The sequence below is a fragment of the Sorghum bicolor genome, chromosome 7 (genome assembly GCF_000003195.3).
Source record: "Sorghum bicolor cultivar BTx623 chromosome 7, Sorghum_bicolor_NCBIv3, whole genome shotgun sequence".
Lineage (NCBI taxonomy): Eukaryota > Viridiplantae > Streptophyta > Magnoliopsida > Poales > Poaceae > Sorghum > Sorghum bicolor.
In genome coordinates this window covers 9139078-9161286 of record NC_012876.2, presented here as the reverse complement: position 1 = coordinate 9161286, position 22209 = coordinate 9139078, and the positions used below count along the sequence as shown (strand labels likewise).

The 22209-nt window shown below is 41.0% G+C and overlaps 2 protein-coding genes across 12 annotated transcripts; one reads left to right on the top strand and one right to left on the bottom strand.

Moving 5' to 3' along the window:
- On the top strand, positions 871–11404 carry LOC110437029. Of its 8 annotated transcripts, none has more exons than XR_002455076.1 (6): positions 871–1034; positions 1141–1230; positions 1350–5503; positions 7710–7781; positions 8818–8931; positions 10884–11404. XR_002455076.1 is itself a non-coding variant. In XM_021465063.1 (3 exons), the coding sequence occupies exons 1-3, from the start codon at positions 1032–1034 to the stop codon at positions 11120–11122; spliced, it is 582 nt and encodes a 193-aa protein (XP_021320738.1). In that variant the 5' UTR covers positions 871–1031; the 3' UTR covers positions 11123–11404. The 8 variants fall into 8 exon arrangements, 2 of the variants coding, with proteins under 2 accessions (XP_021320738.1, XP_021320737.1); XR_002455077.1 differs by having other exon boundaries at positions 871–1230; positions 1350–1493; positions 5400–5503; XR_002455078.1 differs by lacking the exon at positions 7710–7781 and having other exon boundaries at positions 871–1230; positions 1350–1493; positions 5400–5503.
- LOC8072161 (cycloartenol Synthase) lies at positions 2183–10963 on the bottom strand. 4 transcript variants are annotated; one of them, XM_021465060.1, is made up of 19 exons: positions 10856–10963; positions 10210–10470; positions 9764–9949; positions 9535–9624; positions 9240–9437; positions 8835–8919; positions 8116–8282; positions 7616–7804; positions 6530–6643; positions 6313–6432; positions 6109–6231; positions 5912–6010; positions 5431–5487; positions 4706–4752; positions 4491–4634; positions 3782–4037; positions 3254–3334; positions 3018–3101; positions 2183–2555 (listed from the first exon to the last, which is right to left on the bottom strand). In XM_021465060.1, exons 2-19 carry the CDS (start codon positions 10402–10404, stop codon positions 2424–2426), a joined length of 2367 nt encoding a protein of 788 aa, XP_021320735.1. In that variant the 5' UTR covers positions 10405–10470; positions 10856–10963; the 3' UTR covers positions 2183–2423. The 4 variants fall into 4 exon arrangements, with proteins under 4 accessions (XP_021320735.1, XP_021320734.1, XP_002444042.1 ...); XM_021465059.1 differs by having other exon boundaries at positions 10210–10455; positions 10856–10961; XM_002443997.2 differs by having other exon boundaries at positions 3860–4037; positions 10210–10455; positions 10856–10961.

The window sequence follows — 22209 nt, the reverse complement described above, 5'->3', positions numbered from 1 at the left end:
ATGTGCATCCTCATGTAATAATTTCCTTTTCCTTGAATCACCCACATCGAAAGCAGTATAACTGCTCACGGCCAGCAATTTGGTGTTAAGGGATGCCTTTACCAAACTTCATATTTTTCCTTGTATATTGTTTATTAAGAGGTTGACACCGTCTTGAAAGTAACACTTTAACTTAGTCTTGTTTACTTCCATCCAAAAAATACAAAAATTTTTCAAGATTCCCCGTCACATCGAATCTTTAGTCGGATGCATGGAGTATTAAATATAGACGAAAATAAAAACTAATTGCACTGTTTAGTCGAATTTACAAGACGAATCTTTTGAGCCTAGTTAGTCCATGATTGGACAATAATTACCACAAACAAACGAAAGTGCTACAGTGTCATGAAATTTTTTCCTTAAGGACCTAAACACGGCCTTAACAACTCCGCTCTCTTCGCTTGACTGATAAGCTAGGATAGAAAGTACTGTTCGACGTACAAGTGGCGAAATTTAAATAAAAAAAGAATATATGTTATAAAAACAATCATAATAAATCTAATAACATTAATAACATTAACAAATTATTATATCTTTATAAACCAAAATTTAGAAATTTGATCAACTAGAATCATAAACCGACTTGAGTTTTATGGGTTAGAGTTAGAGTATTAAATAAAAAATAGTAGATCTAGTTTTAGGCAAGTGAGCCTAGGCAAACATGTTGTGTCACATCGTATCTTTCAACACATATATAAAATATTAAATATAGATAAAAATAATAACTAATTGTACAATTTATTTGTAATTTGTAAGACGAATCTTTTTGAGTCTAGTTAGTCTATGATTGAACACAAACGGAAATACTATCATGTCCCTTTTGCAAAAGAAATTTTGAACTCCTCTTGCGCAGGCCACGAGGCGATCCAGCGGGGAATCCCTGTTTCTGGCTAGACAAGGCGAGACACGGATCATCGGTGGAAGTGGAACCAAACGCGCCCGCCCGAGACTGGATCACCGGGGGAACCAAACGCGTTGTCAATTTTGAAGCGATGGTCAGTGTTGCGGCCTTGCGGGGGCGTGCGGCTTCCGTCCGAAGTCTATTCATCAACACTGTAGTAGTAGTAGTGGTGGTGGTCATTTCTGCCGCTCGCCTGACAGATTTGTGTGCCGGAGCCCGGAGGCGGGGGAATGTGGCTGGTGGCGCCGGCGGGTCCATCGCCGATCAGTCGGGCGGCGGCGGCGGCCAAGGTACGAATCCCCTACGTCATTGATTTGGAGTTCCGGCGATTAAAAAACATCAGAGCTCGAAGGTCTTCCGTTCTTAATTCGAAAGAAACCACTTCTAGATGACGGGCCGCCGCTTGCAGGGTACTCCACCACGTCGAGAGATAGTGGAGGGAAAAATCTGAAGCCGTTCGAAGGAAAGGAAGGGAAGGCGATATTCAGCGCAAGCAAGACTGCCCAACTCATGGATGGATCCGCCTGTCTCCAAAGGGGAGATCTGCGGTGCGGTGTGTCTCCTGAACCCCACCCCAAACAAAGAGTTGCATTTCAGTGTTGTTTGCATAATTATACTGCTGGGGTATCCATTAGGGCCCTGTTTACTTCCAAAATTTTTTGTAAAATAGACACGGTATCACTTTCGTTTGTAATTGACAAATTTTGACTAACTGGGCTCAAAAGATTCGTCTCGCAAATTACATATAAACTGTGCAATTATTTATTTCTTTTATCTATATTTAATGCTTCATACATGTGCCGTAAAATTCGATGTGATGGGGAATCTGAAAAATTTTGCAAATTTTTTTTGGAACTAAACAAGGCCTACTAGGGGTGACTGCAGGGTGTATGAGTTGCGTGTTGAGATTACGGTGCTGGTTAAGGCTGTGAAGAATACTGTTTCCCAAGAATCTGTAGTAATGGTCTTTAAAAAGAAGAATCTATAGTAAGCAGTTTTTGACTTTCTGTGATGTAGAAAGGTTTGCTGTGGTAAACTTTCCAACATGATGTGCTTGGTTGGATGAGGTAATCTACAATTTAATTGATAACTTCCTTACTATTACCCTGTACAGGCTTAGTACTGTCAGTGCGTTAACCGTTAATATCTGTCATTAATTTGTAGTTTGCTTTAGTACTGTCAGTGCGTTAACCGTTAATAAGAAATGCTGTTACCCTTTGCATTCCTCTTGCACATAAGATCTGAAGAATGTGGTTCTCTTACAGTGGTAAAAAATAATGCAACAAATTATGGGTGTACATTTTTTGTTCTAAAACTTTAGATATTCACACCACCTTGATTACACTGTACTATTTGCACTATTGTTTTACTCGAAGGCATATGATACCTTCCAATTCTTTTCGACAAATCAAGATGGCACCACAGCTACCAAATTATGCAAAGTAGCACTGTCAGCAGATGGAATTGTATTTGCTGCTTTTGGCTAGAAGGTTGGCCGTTGGAGGTCACACTGGAGGACTAATTTCTGATACTCTCCAAGCGCCCATATAGGAAATATGTTACGATAAGCCATGTAGCACAAGGGACCATTTTTCAAGAAACTTCCAATCATTTCCTACAGAACAATAAAGAAACTGTTAGTAGCAACAGTAGATCTTTGAATGAAGGCGATTTACATGTTTCTACTTACTAGAAATTGGGAAATTCCTATAATGGTAAAAGGGAAAATAACTTGACAGTTTCAAGCCATTTTGTTTCAAGCTGGTAGGAGAGCTGCCTATCATTATATTAATAAGGAGAAGAGGTTGAAGTTATCCTGCGAATACTTTCCAATAATTATGAGGAAATAACTCAGGTTTTCCACAGTACAAAACTATTTAGTGGGGGTATTCTTCTATAAACGTTCCTGTGAGGGTAGTTTGAAGATCAAAACCTTTCGTTGTTTATCAAGCAAAAGGTCACCCACATCTGTCAATGGAACATCTTTATTGCTTCATCATGCTTAATGTCATTATAACAGAGAATGTCAATATTAAAAAGGGAACTGTATATAATACAGAGCACACTTAGCAGTTACCTCCTGTGGGAAGTCACCATTGCCGAGCTGCATACTCATGATAAGTCTTGCAGCTTTGTGCAGTGGAGTAGGATCTCTTTCCACCTGAACTTAGAAGAAAAGTTGGAAATTACTCCATACTTCAAAAGTGAAATAGATCTAAACCTTTAAGCAGGTTGGTTGATTTATGCTGATGTTAAATATGCTCTGCTCCATTTGCCTGTTAAATATTTTGTAGTGTTAAATAAAATAATCACCTGTCCAGCTTTCATGAGCGCCAACATTGCCCATGCAGTGTTCACTATGTGTGACTTCTGCCTATCCAGATTTGTGTATGCCTGTTTATAATTTGAATATCTGCTTAGTCTCATGGATTGAAAATGCAGCAAGTCAAGACTAATTCTGAGACAAAAATCTTCAGCATAAATAGAGGTGCACTGTAAACTTTGTGAAAGCGAAAGATGCATAATGTTTCCAACCAGCAAATGTTCAGCTTGCATTTAGGTAGATATGGAATTCTTGGAACGACATATTACGACTCATGCTCTTGTTGCCATGCAATTGCATTTTTTTAACATAAAGTCCATCTACTTTATTGCTTGTTTCATTTTCTCTAAATAAGGCTGAACCAGGTTACTTGTTTCCTACTTTCCTCTCAACGCTTCATGTTCCTATTGAATTACTATCTGGTTATGAATTCATACAGATTGCTGTACTATAATTTGCTGGAAGTTGAACAGAAACAGGATCAAAGCATGTTTCCATTGTCTGGATGTGTTGCTTACTCTAAAACATTGTTTAGCTTGGTTCTTGATGAAAGATGCAGTCCATCTACATTGCAAAAGCATACCAGAAATGGTTACCTTGGTTCTTGATGAAAGATAACTCTCACCCCATCCACCATTGTTTAGCTGCTTTGTTAAGAGAAACTTACAGGCCTTCCGGATACAAGTGCTGTTACCATAACTCTGTCCAACAGCTGATAGACCCTCAATAGCAAACCATGTGCCATATGTGAAACAAATACCCCAAGATCCAAACCTGTAGAACAATTTATCGATCATTGATTATCTATTTTCTCAATGTTCCATGAATTTCGGCTATGTTTTAATATGTGCTGCTCTGCATGCCACTGGTTCTATTTAACTAGGAACTTATCTAGTTTTATTTGCTGTATTAAAGGTTGCACCTTTTGGTATTCTGGTTAGCAACCTATGCTATATGTCTTTTGGTGCAGTAGGAAAGTATTTTGACTGTCTTTATTGGTTCTCTTCTGAATATAAGTCTGCATATCACGGTAAGTTGATAACATAGTTATTATCTCATTGAAGATATTGACTGTACTCTTTGGGACTATGTACTTCAGTTCTGCTGAGCTATACTGGGAATTATTCTGTAGACTTAGGTTTAATAGTGTCAAAACTTCAAGCAACCCAATAAGGACTAAATGTGCCAAATTGAAACCTTTCTATGGTCATGTATAAAAGTACTGACCATGAGCCATCATCATTCTGTAACTTCTCAATGAATTCAGTAGCTCCCCTAATGCATTGATCTATCTCATCTTTTCGATGCCAAGGGTACTTCTCCTGAAACAATGCTAATGCTTGCATGACTGATGAGGTACACTCGACGTACCTGCAGTATGTATGCATGTTATTTGTTTTGCCATAAGAGAGGTATTGCTGAGAATGTTGTAAAATTCTTACTGATGCTCCACCATGATGTCTGCATATATTTCTGTCATGTTGAAAATCTGCCATGAAAAAAGATCCAAAGCCCCAGTTTTCAGTGCTCTATATGTCCACATGTAGATATTATGCTCTACAAGTCTACAATAATTGTTCCCTAAAGACAATACTTACTTTTCTTTTCGATATAGCTATGACAAGTAATTTGGCTCAATAATGATCGCTTTTACATACCAGAATTTTCTTGGGATTTCATCACTATATTTGTTCAGACTAGAAGTGCTGGTCATTTGACTCCAAATTACCAGTGTATACGTGCCTACTTTCTTTCTTACCCGGTTTTAGATGCATTTTGGCTCCTATTTATATAACTTAACTTGAATCTGCAAGTTATTTTTTTTTTGAAGCTGAAAAATAAATTTACATGCTTGCCCTCAGTATGATATCCTATTGTTCCTAAGCACGTTTTGCCATAAGTGAAGAAACAACAAAGTAGCTATAATTCACCTACTATATGCCCAAAGTAAGAAACTCTGAGCAGACATAATTGCTTCTAAATATCTTTTGATCATTGTTGCATGAAATGCTGGTTTACGTTATGAAATTACCTAAAGCATAAAGACCTGAACCTATTATCCAAAAACATGTATATATATTCTCAAAAAAAACATGTATATATGTTATTTAATGCAATCTTAATGCATGAATTTAGCTAAACAGTAAAGCAGGAACTGGAAACATACCTCCATCCATGGATATGTGCGAGCTAGCTCCCAAGTTCCATAGCCACCGTTTGGGTTCTGCATCCAATTCAGGGTTAGTACATATTTACTCTCTGCTTTTATTTAATTTTTTCTTCAACCAAAATGCTGTTAGTTAACCCATCATCTATACTTAACTGATGGCTATTCATTTTCTTTTGGTATGTCTGGAAATTAAGCTTTGAGTTTTTTTTAATTCCTGTACAGTATTCTGTTAATCTGTTCACACTTTTCATCTCTGGAGTGTACCATAATCATTTTCTAAAGAGGAAAATGTGCATCACTGCTGCATTTGCATAGTATATTAGTTTCTAATTGTTACTTAGGATTAGTGCTATTAGCAGCATATAGGTTTTTTTTTCATTCGCTGCCAAAATGTCCATGAAACAATATTTGTTCAACTACCTTGAACCTTTCTAATGGTAGACCTAGATGTGTAATGCAAAGTAAAGTAGTTCCATGCCTGTAAGGATAATAATACATTCACTGCATTATATAAGCGGCATGTTTCCATCTGATCACTACCAATGTCTGATGAAAATTTGGACAGCATTAACAAAACCTGAAACCAGAGAAAACATGATATGTTATTTTATGGTCTTATAGTTTTGATGTGTTGTTTTGAGTCTGGTAATGGTATGGTGAAAGAAGGTGTTGAACCTTAAGAGCTTCTGCTGTGCAATCTGAAACCTGCCACCCCTGATCTGCAACCTGGAAGCCCCACCCTCCTTTAGATATGTGACGGTACTTTCTGCTGAAGTCACCAGAAGGATTGTCCATGATCTTAAAATTTAAGTTAGTAGAGTTAAGCAGGTAAGTTAAGAGAAATAGAGTTAATATAACTTCAATCTTACACAATAATACCTGGGAGGCTTTTATGAAATCATGCGCTTTCTTGAGGGTGCTTCTATATTCTTCTGCAATATTACATGCTAATATTGCTTGGACTGCAAAAGCAACATCCCATAGTTGACCAGCACAGACCTTTGTAAAGCGATGATACATAAATATTAGCACACAAGGTGTTGTGGCTTGACAGTGCCTTGTAGATAGAGAGATCTTAAAGTAATGTTTAATTTACCCGCACTTTCATGCCATCTTCACCAATCCATAGGAAATCAGCAACTCTAGCCAAATGGCGCTTGAATGCATCTGAGTTGGATTTTTCGATCCAACAGCACAACATGGACAATGCCTGCAATGTTTACTCTTTGTAAGGACGTTTGTCATGTTCATTAGCACTGACTAAAATTTGAAGTGTTCATAAATGTAAATATTTCCTAAATTGTTACTATACCCATCTTTCCTAGCATGTATTGTCAAGAAGGGAAGGATTTCTGCAATGTTTACTCTTTGTAAGGACGTTTGTCATGTTCATTAGTACTAAAATTCGAAGTGTTCATAAATGCAAAATATTTCCTAAATTGTTACTGTACCCATCTTTCCTAGCATGTATTGTCAAGAAGTGAATGATTGATTAAGTGTGTACAAAAGTGAAAAGTCCTTTCATAAATTATTTTTGTGGACCTATTTCTTATTTTAAAAAGAAACACAAACCGGATAAAGTACACACATTAATTATAAATAGGGAAGTAATATGAGTGTGAGCTTGGACACATGTCTCATGACTTCACCCATCTAAAGTTCTCAACCTCTTCTCAACCTTAGGCCACATTTGTGTCCCGTGTTTTTTCTACTTTCTGCATAAGAAAAATGCTTCCTTATGGTCATATATTTCTAGTGTTTTTCTGTCAGATTAATCCGTTATGATTTAATGAACAAGGAATCTTGGAAAACCCTTAAATTCATGAGTTTTGGTTCCAAAATTTCTTCGATTGGGTTTCGCTCCCTTTTCTTTTGTCATTATTCAGTTGCAACTATTGGTGCTATAACACTACACTACATAGATTGATAGACATTGCTCCTTGGGGATGCTTATAAAACAAGTGTAATCAATGGCTCAATGCAGTTTTCGCTGCACTATCAGAACATTTTTTGTTCACTTCATGTAACTAAATAATGTTCTGATACTAAATGTTCAATTTCTTAAAAAAACTAAAAATAACGAACTGTCCATCAGTAACTAATACTATTCAATGTGAACTTGTTTTCTGCTGTGATGTTCAAAACTTGTCTGAGTTGTTTTGAGAAGACATAATTGTCCTACCTTCTGTGCGGCACCAATGCAGATGTATTGAGAATTCTCATCTTCGTATTTCAAGAATTCAGCCACTTGTTTTAGGGCTTTCTTTCTCATGTAGGAAATTGGCCAACGTGTGAGAAAAGGTTCACCAAAACTGTAAAGGCAGTCAGATAGACACTCCTGTAGCCATGTATGTGGATTATACACATCTTCCTGCATTGGAATTTGTCAAGTATTTCATCAATTCTGAAACATAAACATATGACATATGCTGACATGCTTGTGGGTTCAAATGGCAGAACTTGATGTCTGATATCTTTCTTTACATTATGATATAGGGAATAACATGGCATACAGAAAGCATGTGAATATTTGCAATGTACATAAATGCCTTACCAATCTAAATCTCTACACACAAAACAATGTGATTTAACTTCATTTGTATTTATCTGAATACCAATCATTAACTCTGGAATCATATAGAATCGTTCAATATATCTGCTAGATGCTTATAACAGACTAACCTTTGCACATAATTTACGAGCTTGCTTCCAGTCAATCTTTTTATAGGGATGAATATGTAGCTCTTCCCTTAGTGACATAACCAATCTCGTAATGGGGCCGACAAATTTCTTGCCATATAAATAGCACATGGGAATGAATGCCATTCTGAAGTGACTCCACAATCGTCCTGAATTTGGAAAGAAAAAAAATACAAAGATGATTAGATCTGCTTTATCTAACTTTACATAACTATTATAGGTCTAAGTAATATAATAACACATTATTAACAGCAATGGATGTGGTAGAATAATTATTGTAATACTAAATGGTAAAATTTACTTAATAATAGTCTACTTCAGGTTGTTGGCTGTGATGGTGATTCCTATATCACCTGTCAAGATGGTTACATTATCTTAGATAATATCAGTATACAAAGAAGTTTTGAATTTTTTTTTGAAAGCAACGGCAGGAACTCTGCCTTTCAATTAAGTAGAAGTTATGAGTTCTATCCAGCGGCAGAGCTTGGTGGAGACCAACCAATAACACATATGCATGCAGTAATAATCCAGCCACCCTTGCACTGGCTATGGCTCCCCCTGACATGTTGGTCAAGCTCCGCCACTGGTTCTAGTTGACATGGTTTAAGCACAATTGGTCTGATAATTAGGTTGCTCAACAACCAAGTCGCCGTTCTAATACTACTAAATCTACACATGCACCAGGTTGAAGAAAAATCTACCTGGTTGAATAGGAACCCATGATGGAAGAAGAAACAATTCTGGGGGGATGGGATTTACACCTGACCATTCAAAAACTCCAAGCACCTGCATTATCAGGTAAGCAGTTACAACAAAGGTCCTGTTGTGAATAAATGGTTGTTCTTATTACAGTTGATTATTGTAATCTATTTTATGCCTGCCACTGTTATTTGGTCCTTTCCAGAGTCTGTTGTCCCATTTTACAATGCTTTGAATAACTCAATGGCTACACCGTTAAACATCATGCTATTAAAGGATTAGTAAGTGCAACCCCCAATTCAGATGAGATAGGTTTGCAATATTTTATAAACCAAGGTAAATTAATTAAATTATTTCTGCAAAACAAATGAGTATGAGGATGACAATTCAACTGCAAGGATGGTTACCGAGAGCCACACTTTCCCCAAGATTGGTATCATTGTTGCACCACCATGATCATGTATCCATTTTCTTGCTTTAAGCATAGACATATCTGGTCCATCATCTATATTCTCACCAAGTAGCCTTAGAGTAGTATAGTTGAGAGCTGTGCTAAGCATGGAGCTTTCACCTTCTGCATGTAGCCCCCATCCTCCGTCCATGTTCTGTTTCACACGATCATTAAATGCTTGTCGACATATTTTTGAAATGTTTTAGGTGTTTTTAAAATTGTTCATAATTCCTTGCAAATGTCCAGATTACCTGACGGTTGTACAGGTAACGACAAATCTCCTTGCAGTGTTCTGACGATAGTGTACTACTTAATGACTCTGTGACGTATAGAACTATAATCTGTAGTAGAAAACAAGGAAACTTAAGAGATCTGTGACATTTAATACTAGATGTTGAAAGTAATAAAGCAGGCATAATCAACTAAATGGTAATAATAATAATACAGAAAACAACAATTTTGGTGTATCATAATCCTTACCATGGTTGCTGTGGTAAACAATGGACCTGGAAAATCTCCTGGCCAGTGCCCATCGTGTGCTTGTATGGCTGAGAAGTAATTAAGTGCCTTTCTCAGTATCTCCGACACTGTGCTGGAGTTTATAACTAAAGGAGATTCATCTTTTGTCTTCTGTAGATCAAGACTGAAACCGTTCTCCTTTGCTAACTGTAAAAAAGTAGTTCAGATGGCATTTCAAGATGCTAAATTGTCTTATATTATATTTGCAATTTATTTTAGTGGTAGTACTTTGCTTTGTAAGGACCATCATGGTTAATCACACAGGATTTACAAATGTACAAAGATGTAGCCTACATATAAGGTCTTGGAAAGATACATGTGTTTCTTTTGAAGTTTCATATATTCCGTGGGGGTCTGATACTATGCCATATGAAGGTTTGTGCAACAACCATAATTCAACATGTTACCTGCATGCGGGCCAAAATATCGGAGCTGTGTCTCATTTGGAACCTGTTCTTCTTGAATTCTTCCCGTGCAGAGTCAACAGCTTCCCTCTCTTCTTTTGATCCAAAATCTTGATCAAACTCCCATGTTTCTCTTCCAATGTGACTGTTGCCACTCTTGAGCCACGGTCCACCCTTGGCAATCTTGAGCCTCCACATATTCTACAGCTGAAAATATATCTTTCTGCTTCTACTCTAAAGAGTTACCTGCTGCCAAAAAAAAAACTGTTTTAAGATTAGCTGTCTGTTCAGAGTGAACATAATATCCCCTTAGAAGTTTCAGAAGGATGTCAGTGTGTTGAGGTAATGTTGTCTAGTACTATTTTACTCTTCGAGTTTTTGCTCGTTCCTTCCTGCAGTGGTGCTACTCAGTTTTACAAGGCTGTCTGGTTGCAGTGGAAATGCAGTGTGCCGACTCTAATTTGACATAGCTGACTATTTTCTGATCTCTGTAGTATTTGAGCTTGCTTTGATATACATTGTCAGATGCAATTTGTTCTCCTATACAAACCTAAAATGGTGAAACTGCTTGATTCTAGCTCTTCTCGGAAGAGAATTACGAATGCATCATGCATGTAAATGGATGCACAGCTAAAAGAGCCACACTTACAGGACTTTTTATTGTTCCTTGTTTGCAGGTGCAATCATCGCCCAATGTCACAATGTGGGATGGCAACCATCACAAGAAGCAGCAGCCACAGTTGAAGAGAGCCGGGTGACGTGCATTGCCAATCAGGCTGCTGAGTCCCTATTTATCGCTGGGAGATCACGTGGAACCCATGACCCCAAGGTCAAGTTGCCACGGAATGTGTCGACTCTCTTCTCCTGCACAACACAACCGTGGAGCCGTCCAGAAGGGAGCTTGCTTGGCAGCTGAGAACCCGGGGAAATGGCTTATGTGTGCGCGCGCCGGCGCGCCTGGCCCTGGTCATGCGAAGCCACAGCTTCAGTTCCTGGAGAGGTCTCCATGCATGTGTTGTCGTGCTTCGTTCATCACAGGAACTGCATGCACTTTCAACTTTGGTTTCAAACTGGTGAGCTGTATACGTGTTAAACAATGTTTTCACTTTTCAGAGACGGTGACCTGTTCTTAGAACACTGGCGGTTACGCAAATTTCTGATTAAACTGAATCCAAAACTTGCTGCCCTTGTATAGTCATGCTATGGTACGGTGCTGAGTCCATTGTCAATGGGAAGGCTCAGCACCTTATGGTTAGGTCTTTGCAGCCCAATAGTACTTGAGCTAAGTGTACGAGAGGATAGGGAAGGACGAAGGACGTCTCATTTGAGCTAAGTGAACAAAAAACATAATTACAAAGATTGACCCTATGAATAATAGCAACATAGATATGACAAAATTCAGGACATTATTAGTAATAAATATAATAGTGTACTAATTGTCATGGACTCATGGTAACTAGAAGGAAGTTAACATTAGGGTTCTGATTGTTAAGATACTGCGCCTGTCTCATTAATAATTTATATAGTGGCACGGAGTCCAGTTAGATGCCATGTGCTGTGGGCGTCCATTTTCCCTTTCGTACACGTACTGTACCAAGAGAGAAATGGGAGCTTGGTATCAATTCCGTATATAGCTATGTGAAAGTGCATTTGTCCCCCTACGATGGATTTTGGTATATTGATGACATCCAAATTAGAGACTAATATGATCTTAATGAGATATGTCACAGCTATTAGTCCCATGAAAGATTCAAAGAGTTGATAAAGATGAAATGATATCCATCAATTCTTGAAGTTGTAAAGACAGATGAACTCAAAGCGCTCTTCAAAAGTTTTATATTTTTGTTTTGAGTGTAGGATCAGCCGTACTATAAAGAGAGATACAAACTAAGGTTGGTCTAAGGAAGATAGAGTGCCCAAGCATAAAAATAAAATCAAAAGAGAGACACCATAGCACTTCACGAGCACGTAGAATAGTTTGAGACTTTTTAGTGTCAAAAGTCCAGACGTAAGTTGGAACTCCTGACCGTCAGAACTCTTGACACCCAGTCACTTAGCCTGTATGATGACTGTGATCGTTGGAAATCTTGACGTGAGTCAGAACTCCCGATAGTTAGAAGTCCTGACCCAAGTCGAGAGTCCCGATACCTAAATCTTAGCTGGCTTACCTAGATCTTAGCTGGCTGACTGTCTGTGCCTGTTGGAGGTCCCAACCTACATCAGGAGTTCTGACTACCAGAAGTCCTGACATAAGCCAGGAGTTCCAAGATAAGCGTCGGAACTTTCGACGTAGATCTGAATGGTTAGATTTCTATTATGAGTGTAAATAGCTCTCCCCTCTCTTCTAACTTTATTCATTGCGACCTAACTTCGGCCAAAACAGATCTCAAGAATTCAAGACTCCCCTATCATTTCCCCTTTGCTCCTAACTTTGATTCCCCTAAGGATTTGAGTGATAGGATAGTGGTTTGAGTGAGAAAATCACTTTGGCAAGCTTGAGCACTTGATTTCTTTGTCAAGCCGGTTGGATTTGCATCTATTACTCTTTGGTTCTTGGAACCCTAGCTGGCTAGGCGTCGCCTAAGAGCTTCCATCTTGTGGAAGAGCCTTAGGAAGTTTATATTTAGTGGAAAGCTCAAGTGACCTTTGTGGTTGCCTAGAGAGGCAAGGAGATGAAAGAGACTCCGACTTTTATGGTTACCTCAACAACGAGGATGTAGGAGCTCCTTTGTGGGGTTGCCAAATCTCAGATAAATCCTTATGTCCCGCGTGCTTGATGTTGTTGGTTTTGCTTGAAATTACTTGTATCTCTCTCTCTCTCTCCCAAGCTTCTTTCTAGGGTTTAGGCTCGATCTATGAATTGGAGGCTTTTCGGCGTCAATGAAGCAACCCCAACGCTTTATCTTACTACTAGGAAGTGGGGTTGTAAGTTATTGGATTCACAAAATTCATTTTAGCACTTGTAGTTTATTTCCCGTAGGCGTCGGAACTTCTGAAGTTTCGACCCAAACTATGGGGACTTCCGACACTTGCTGACAAGTGACTTTGAGTTTTGCATAGAAATTTTTAGATACATATATTCACTCCTCTAGGGCCTTGTTTAGTTCACCCCAAAAACCAAAACATTTTCAAGATTCCCTGTCACATCAAATCTTGAGGCACATGCATGAAGCATTAGATATAGACAAAAATAAAAACTAATTGCACAGTTTGCCTGTAAATCACGAGATGAATCTTTTAGACCTAGTTAGTCTGTAATTGGATAATATTTGTCAAATAAAAACGAAAATGCTACCGTGCCAAAATCCGAAATCTTTGCGGAACTAAACAAGGCCTAGGTATTATTTAGATCCATTCACTATGTGTATAGCAAGAGAGAACATACTAATTCCATATATTGCTAGGCCTAAGTTCTACCAGTAGATATAAGGCTAGTCTCAATGCATGTTTCATGAGAGTGTCATGCACATTAAATAGGGTGCCACATAAGCAAAATTGCTGACTTGGCAGAGTCATTAAATGAAGGAGTTTCATCATATGAGAGAGGAGTTTCATCTCCATGAAACTCATGTGGCTCGGTTACCTAGTTTATAGTCTTGGTAACTGTGTCATAAAACTATGCATTGAGACTGGCCTAAAAAAAGCAAATTGAAACATGTTTTTTCTTAAAAGATTCCACGGCTAGTGAAACTTTCTAAGAAGTAATAATTAAGAACTACCGCTTCCCAAAAAGCCAGCAAATCTTGGAACTCTTAGCAATATCTTGTACTCCGTTGATGAAATTAAACATACCACATCGCGTCCCTTCGTGTTCTAGATGGTAAATCGATCCATCATGAAACGGTCAGGATCAGGACCTATGAGCAATTCGTGAGCTTTGTGTGCAGCGTCTCCTGGCAAGTTTTCTGCTTGTGATCAAGCCAGGCCCCGTCCCTTCTCCGGACAGTCTGCTAAACCTATATATCTCCACGGCAACTGAAATGACCGGCTGATAATACATACCAAATGGCGCCAATTGGTGCCAAATGAAATACGGCATGAGAGGTGTCTACAGCCACTACCTGGAATAGAAAAGGAATTGTTTCTTCACTTATTGAATGCTCTAACTCTCCAGGGATAACAAGTTAACAACAATTCAGCTGGTTCATTATGATCATAACAAAATGAGTACGTACGGTGAAGGATACCCACATCTCTCTGGGCTATGATCAATCAGCTTGGCAAACAATTTAGGGCCTGTTTGGTTTGTGAGCTGTTTTTTTTTGCCAAACACTTATTTCTAAAACAGCTTTATAGGTGAAGCTGTTTTTCTTCTCCTTTCACAAAGACATGAGTTAGGATGAAGCTGAAAAAAAGTAGCTTATTGCAACTCTCCCTCATTTCTCTCTCTCTCTCATCTATGCATAATGTAGTTGGTGAAGCTATTTTACCAAACACTTTTCCCAAAACAGCTCAACTTCATCTAGAAAGTTGCTCATGAAGCTATTTTCGAAAAAAAATAACTTTACTAGTGAAGTTGAGTTGTGCCAAACAAGCCCTTAATATTCCCAAATAAGAGATTGAGTGAACAAAATGATAACAGATAAACCATGTACTTGCATGACTTCCCAAAAAAAAATGCAGAAAAGATTACTTCATGGGTTTTCTTTTTTGGGTCTTTAATTGCAGCCTATGGTACTTAGCTCCCCAGTGCTGTGTGCGTCCATTTTCCCTTCCCCGTACACGTGTTGTACGAAATTGGGAGATTGGTACCAATTCCATAGTTAAGCTTAGGCTCTAGATAAAAAAAAAACGCAAATTGAAACACGTTTTCTATTAAATAATTCCACGGCTAGTGAAACTTTCTACAAGTAGTAAGAACTAGAAGGCAAGTCTTGGAACTCTTAGCAAACTACCCCGGTCCGGTTTTCTAAGGCGTCTTTAAAGGTCCAATTCATTAGGCATAGATATGTTTTGACGCTTGCAGGAACTAAATACTCCCTTCAGTCCTGTTTCTAAGGCTAGTCTCAATACATGTTTTATAAAAGTGTCATGCATATTAAATAAGTTGTCACATAAGCAAAATTCTAACTTGCCAGAGTTATTAAATAAGGAGTTTCATCAGATGAGAGAGGAGTTTCATTTCCATGAAACTTATGTGGCTCGGTTACCTAGTTTATAGTGCATTGAGACTGGCCTAAGGCGCTGTAGCATTTATTTAATTATCCGATTTATTAAGCGCAGGTGTGTTTTGAGGTTTGCAGCAATTAAATACTCACTCTGGTCCTGTTACCATAGCATTTCTTTAAAGGTTCGATTTATTAGGCGCAGACGTGTTTTGAGGCTTGCAGCAACAAAATAGTTCCTCCTGTCCGGTTTCTAAGGTGTCGTAGCATTTCTCTAAAGGTATGATTTATTAGGAGCGGACGTGTTTTAAGGATCGCAACAACTAAATAACCCCTTCGCTCTGGGTCGTAAGCAGTGGCGGACCCATGAATTAGGAGCAGGTAATGCTCATGGTAAAATTTTTTTGGATGAACGACACAAAATGTTTAGATCTACTTAGATAAAAGATACATGTAATTCAAATGCATTGCATATCTATAGATTTTATTTTGCAATTGAAAATGACATTTAATAGAACCAACAAAGGGAAAAGGAAAGGAGTTTGAGTTTTATTACCTCTAAGTCCAAGCAAAGGGGGCGTCATGGCCGACTGGCCGCGGCGGCGCGGGGACGCCCGATGCCGGGGAGTGGAGCCGCCGAAGCGGTAGCGCAGGGACGCCGGCAACGCGAGCGTCCGCACAGGCCGTAGCGCCTGCCTGCGGGTCAGTGGCGAATCGCGAGCGGCTGCGCGCGGTGAAAGCGGCGCGAGCGGTCGAGAGTCGCGGAAGCGCCTGCCTGCGCGTCAGTGCGCGGCTGCCCTACCCCTACGAACTAGGCCTGATGGTTTTGGGATTTTGGAGGTGTGGGGAAGTGAGTGGGAAGATTAGATGAGTCATGGACCGTCTGGATTCACATGGCTTATGGGGCTGCTTTTGAGTTAGAGGTGAATTACTGAATAAAATGACCCAGAAACATAGAGAAACGTAGTTTTAACACCTTATGTATATTATACATGTATATATCTCAAATACCTATTATTTTTTTTTCTAAAAATGTAGGATATGCCTGGGAATACCCAAGCACAACTGTAGGTCCGTCCATGGTTGTAAGGTCATCCGCAATAGTTATCAAATAGCTAGCTAGAAGGAATTCTATTGGCTCTCAATAGCACTTTACAAATAGCTAACGAGATGACGTATAAAAATAATAAAAAAGTAGTACTTTTATTGGCTATCGAGAAAAGAGATCAAATAGCTAGCGACTCATAAGTAACTAATCTAGCACGATCTTTTAGAAATAACTCTCTCACAATACTCTCCACAATAGCTAGCGATTTTCTAATAGCTAGCGACTTCCTAAGCTAGCTATTTACAAATTGTCATTGAGAGCCAATAATATTCTTCCTAAAGATCAAATAGGCTAGCGATTTGAATACTATTGCGGACGCCCTAAGGCATTGTAGCATTTTTCTAAAGGTCTGATTCATTAGGGCAGTCCCAGTGATAAAAATCAGGTGCAATATCCAAGAGTACCACTGTTGATATTTGGGAACGCAATAAGAAATTGATCTGCAAGCGCACGGATATCGGTGAGCACTTCACCCGGGAAATTATCCAGAGTATCGTATTTATTTTTTTACCACTAGGAGAAAGAGTGCATCTGACTAACCGGTCTATTACTACTAACCCTTTAGGCAACAAAGAATGTTCTCGATGTGAGTGATAAATAGAGAAGACTGCAACCGTAGTCTCCTTCTAACCTTGGCAAGGATGATCTACTGTTCTATTGTATTGGGGAGGCTAACAGAATCTAGCCACCACAAAGGATGTTCAACCCGCACCTATAAACCCTATCCTTCCTGCTAACGAGATATGGTCTGCAAAGGTAACTCGGAATTGTCACGTTCCTCGCTACTACCACGGTCTAGCTAGTCAGGGAATATCTATGAGTACCCCAGCCTAAACACCACGTTTACGCCAGCAATGATTACTCTAAACTCTACGCGAAGAGATTAAAGTAAACTCATAAACCAAAAGAACAATAAAGCAAGAACTTACTAGAATTTAGAAGTCGAAATACTGAAGAATCCTAGGAGCAAGCCTCGGGTTAGGAGAACTTGATCCCGCAGGTACAAGCTTGGAGTAGACACCGACAGGCCGGGCTTCCTCCAATATACACCTCCACTCTATCTCTCTCAATCTAGTAGAAACTAGAAGATCTATTTCTACTTACATTGGTTGCTAAGCCTAAAAAGAAATATTATTTAGAGAAGAGGTTTTCCTTCGAGGGCACCCCTCAATCTCTATGATAACTTCTTGTCTTCTCAGGGGCCAGGGGGGTCTCCTTATATAGTCTTCCTCCTCTATGCATTTTTGGGTCGGTAGGCGAGGTGGTACTACATTATCCTTGATCCATTAGGTCGGTGGAACATCGTGTGCGAAGAGAGTCCCGAAAGACTTCCAGCAGGGGGCGGGCGCCGAGGTCCTCAGGGCGGGCGCCCTGGGCCTGGCCCCTTTCGGCCTCTGCTTTCTTCCCGTGGCTTCTGGAGTCTTCTAGATGGTAGAAAATCGCGCGGTGCGTTGATATCTCTATGTAATCCCGACATGTGGGCCTTTCTTCCTTATTTCCTGATAACCCAAAACAGATAAACAACAAAACTCGTGGAATTCTGTCAGATCAAACCCTAATTCTAGGTGTTGGTTGCATATTGGTCCTTTCCCTTGTTTATTTGATAATTAAAATTAATACTTAAGAACCGTCAACAACCACGTCAGCAAAATTTAATACCTAGAAACTACACTCCACAGTGGGAGTATCTTCACGTAATAAATATTGTATTTCTATCTCTTCCTCCATCATCCCATACTCTCTGTCCTCCCGCATCTCTCCCAACTCTGATCTGAGGAGCAGCAAGACCAACTTGAGAAGCAGCCGAGCAGGGAGCCTAACTGCGTGCCTACATCGCCACCAGCCCGGCCGCTTGCATGCGCGCCACCGCAAACTGCCACCGGACAACCATGCGCACGCATGTGACTCATCACTCATCTCCCAGGTAATGAAGAACTTGCCCGCCCGCACACAAGTATATGTGGCCATGCAGCCCGGAGCCCGGCGGCCCGGCCCGCAGCCCGCTGTTTTGGCCCGCAGCCCGCCCGACCCGGCCCGACGCACCAGGCCGTGCCTGGGCCGCCACCCCGGCCCGTGGCACGGTGCCGGCACAGCCCGGCTAAAATAGCGGCCCGACAGGCCGGCCCGGCCACTATATAAGCCGCGCGCGCGGACGCCCCCTAACCCTAACCCTAACCTGTCTGGCCGTCTCCCTCATTCCACCGCGCCGCGCTGCAATCGCTCGCTCATTCGCCCTCTCGTGTCTCGTCTCCTCGTCTCCTCGATCCGTCGCCGGCCGCTGCTCCTCCACGGTTCCACCTCGTCGCCTCGTCGGCTCGCCGCCACCCGCCGCTGGCCGCTCCTCCACTCCGCCGCCTGAGGCCTGAGGGCTGAGTTCACATATCCTCTCCAGCTCTCCTCCCTCGGTCCCTCCCTCCTTTCCCCTCCACTTCTCTCTATTTTTCCGGTGAAGCATGTGAGTTTGTGTGCATCTTCCACGTCCGCCACCGCGTGCCGTCGTTTGTTGTGTTCTCTACTTCTCTGATGCTTCTTCTCCGGCTCCGGCACCGGGCTCCGGTCGCACAGGTAACCCTAACCCTAACCCTAACTTCATTTCTCTCGGTGTTCTCTGACTCTGATTCTTCTTCGCCATTTCTTGGCAGGTTGGTGGTGCCTGACGCCGCCTCTTCCTCCTCTGGAGTGGAGGCGAACATGGCCAGGCCACCGAAGCGCCCGTCGAGGGGCGGTGCTGGAGTTGGAGGGCTCTCTCAGTCTCAGTCTCGGTCGTCCGGTGAAATTGCTGGCCTCGCAACGCAGGGGGCCGGTGCGGATCAGCGCCGCCCCCTCGTCGACGGTGAGGACCTAGCACTAAACTCGGACGACGAGCGGGAGATGGAGAATGAGAACGACGACGACTTGCGTGAGGACGCAGCTGCGTTGTTCGGCATCGACCTCGGTGATGGCTCGGACGGCATCAATGGCAACCAGCCGATCGAGCTCGACGGCGAGGACGACGATGATGCCGGCCCTGCTAACACTGGAGGTACCTCAACCACCTCTGGTAAGAAAACTTCTGTTGTTTGGACGTACTTTCACGAGGTTAAGGATGCGACGAATAAGATTAGAATTGCTGCAATCTGTAAGCATTGTCGTTCGAAGTACACTGCTAGATCTGGTAATGGTACTGGTCATTTGAGACGGCACATGAAATCCTGTATGAAAAAACAGAATCATGCTAAAATGACCCAATCTAAACTTGCTCTAAATCCTGATGGTTTGAAAAACTGGGTTTATGATCCTATGGTTGCTCGCATTGAGTTGTGTCGTTTGATTGCTAGGTTAGACCTTCCTTTAGGGATAGGTGAGACACAGGCTTGGGAGGATTATATAAGACGTGCTCATAATCCTCTATTTGAGAAGGTTTCTAGGCAGACCACCACTAGAGATATGTCTAAACTGTTTGATGAACAGCGTACTTTGCTTATGAAAAATGTGTTGCCTGCTGCATCCTCTGTTTCATTGACATCTGATATTTGGTCTGGTAATGCCAAGGAGGATTACATTTCTTTGCTCATTATGTTAGTAAAGACTGGGAGTTACAAAAGAAAGTTGTTGGTTTAAGGTTGATTGAGGTTAAACATTCTGGTGAAAATATTGCTGATAGGATTGCTAGTGTTGTCGATGAGTTTGGTTTGATGGATAAGATTTTTTCTGTGTCTCTTGACAATGCTTCTGCTAATACTAGAGCTCATGAGATTCTACAACCTGTTTTCTTTGGTTATTTGGGTTCTTACCCTGCACCTACAAGAGAGAATCCAAACAAAGTGAAATACTTGCTTGTGCATCAACGTTGTGCATGCCACATCATTAACTTGATTGTTAAAACTGGCTTCAAGAGAGTGAAAACTTATCTTGAAGATTTCAGAACTGCAATCAACTTTTTAAATTCCTCTAATCAAAGAATTGCTCTGTTTAAGAATTACTGCAATGCTCAGGGTCTTAGACCTAGAAAGTTTGGCTTAGATATGGATGTTAGATGGAATTCTACTTACTTGATGCTCAAGCACTTGCTGCCATACAAGGAAGTATTCAATGTGTTCATTAACTCTAATTATGGTTCTACTTTGTTGACTCCACAACATTGGCATAATGCTGAGCAAATCATGGCATTCCTGGAACTGTTTTATGATTGTACTGTTGTTTTGTCTGGTGTTTATTATCCCACTGCTCCACTTGTGTTGCACCATTTGCTTGCCATTGCTGAGCATTTGCAAGAAACTAAAAAAGATACAGGCTTCAGAAACATTGCTACTCCTATGAAACTTAAATTCCTTAAATATTGGGAGAAAATCCCACTCATTTATTCATATGCATTCATTCTTGATCCTAGAGCTAAGATGAAAGGTTTCTATAATGTACTTGATCTCCTTGGTAAGGCTACTGGATGTAGTTATAGTTTATACTATGGTGAAGTCAAAGATGAAATGTTTAAAATGTTTGGAAGTATGAAGATAAATTTGGTGCAGCTAGGTCTCAGAGGCCTGCAGTCCCTTCAACTCATGCTGGTAAGAGAAAACAGGCATGGGGAAGGATCTTTGGAGGTCCTGGTGACTCCCCTGCCTGTTCCCCCACATCCTCTTCTACTCCATCTGCTGTTAGTGAGCTTAGTGCTTACCTGGACAGTGACCCTGTCACATGCTATGAGGAATCCTTTGACATACTCCTTTGGTGGCGTGATCACAAGCTTACCTATCCAATCCTATCTATTATGGCCCGAGATATCGTGTCTGTCCCTATGTCTACTGTTTCTTTCGAGTCGTGTTTCAGTTGTACCTCCAGGATACTAGAGGACCGGCGCCGTCGCTTGTTGCCGAGCATGTGGAGATGCTCACATGCATCAAGGACTGGGAGCTAGGAGCAACAAGGGAGCAGCACACACCTGAGGACATTGACCTGGTAGATGCATTCAAGAACATCTACCTGGACGAACGAGGTCAAGCTCAAGGAAGCGGCAGCGGCAGCGGGAGTACATTTGTTTAGAAGATGACATTGATATGAATATGAGTAAGAACTTTAGAACTTTAGATTGATGCAATTAGCTATTTAGCTTATTACAATGAGTAAGAATTTGACAAGAACCTGTTTACATTGTGCAGGACAGCAGGAGCTTTTGGTCTCCTCTTTTGAAGTCTGGCTGTCTGGTGTCTGCACTGCAACTTCAAGTCTGAGATTGTTGGTCACATTGAGTTGACCTTGTAATAGCCTAATAGGATAGAGTGATAGACATGCGGTTTTGAAACATTGAGTTGGCAGTTGGCATTTTGTAATAGGATAGCCTAAAGTCCTAAACACTTCACATTTTGGAGCTGGCTGCACTCTTTTTCCCTTGCTAGGGTTTCTCACAAGGGTGAGTTTTACCTAGCAAGATTTTTAATGAGGCAGCATTGCACAAAACAGCTCAATAAAGTTAATTATATTATCTCTTTAATCTGTCTTGTTCTTTGATCTCATGATCTGTGAATCTGTAAATCCTGTATTTCTGTGTGTCTTAGTTAATCACTGATGACTGATTCACTGCCTCACTGGATGTTCTTCGGGCTGTGGGCCGACACGGTCCGGTGAAATTTGCCGGGCTCGCCGGGCGGCACGGCCCGTGAGGCACGGTGGCCCGATGTGGCCCGGTGTCATGTCGAGCCGGCACGGCCCGATGGCCATATATACACACAAGCTACATCAGGGCTGCACACGGGCAAGCGCCGAGCCCATATAGAGGCAGCTGAGGGTCTGACGACGATGTGGATGGGCCGCTGC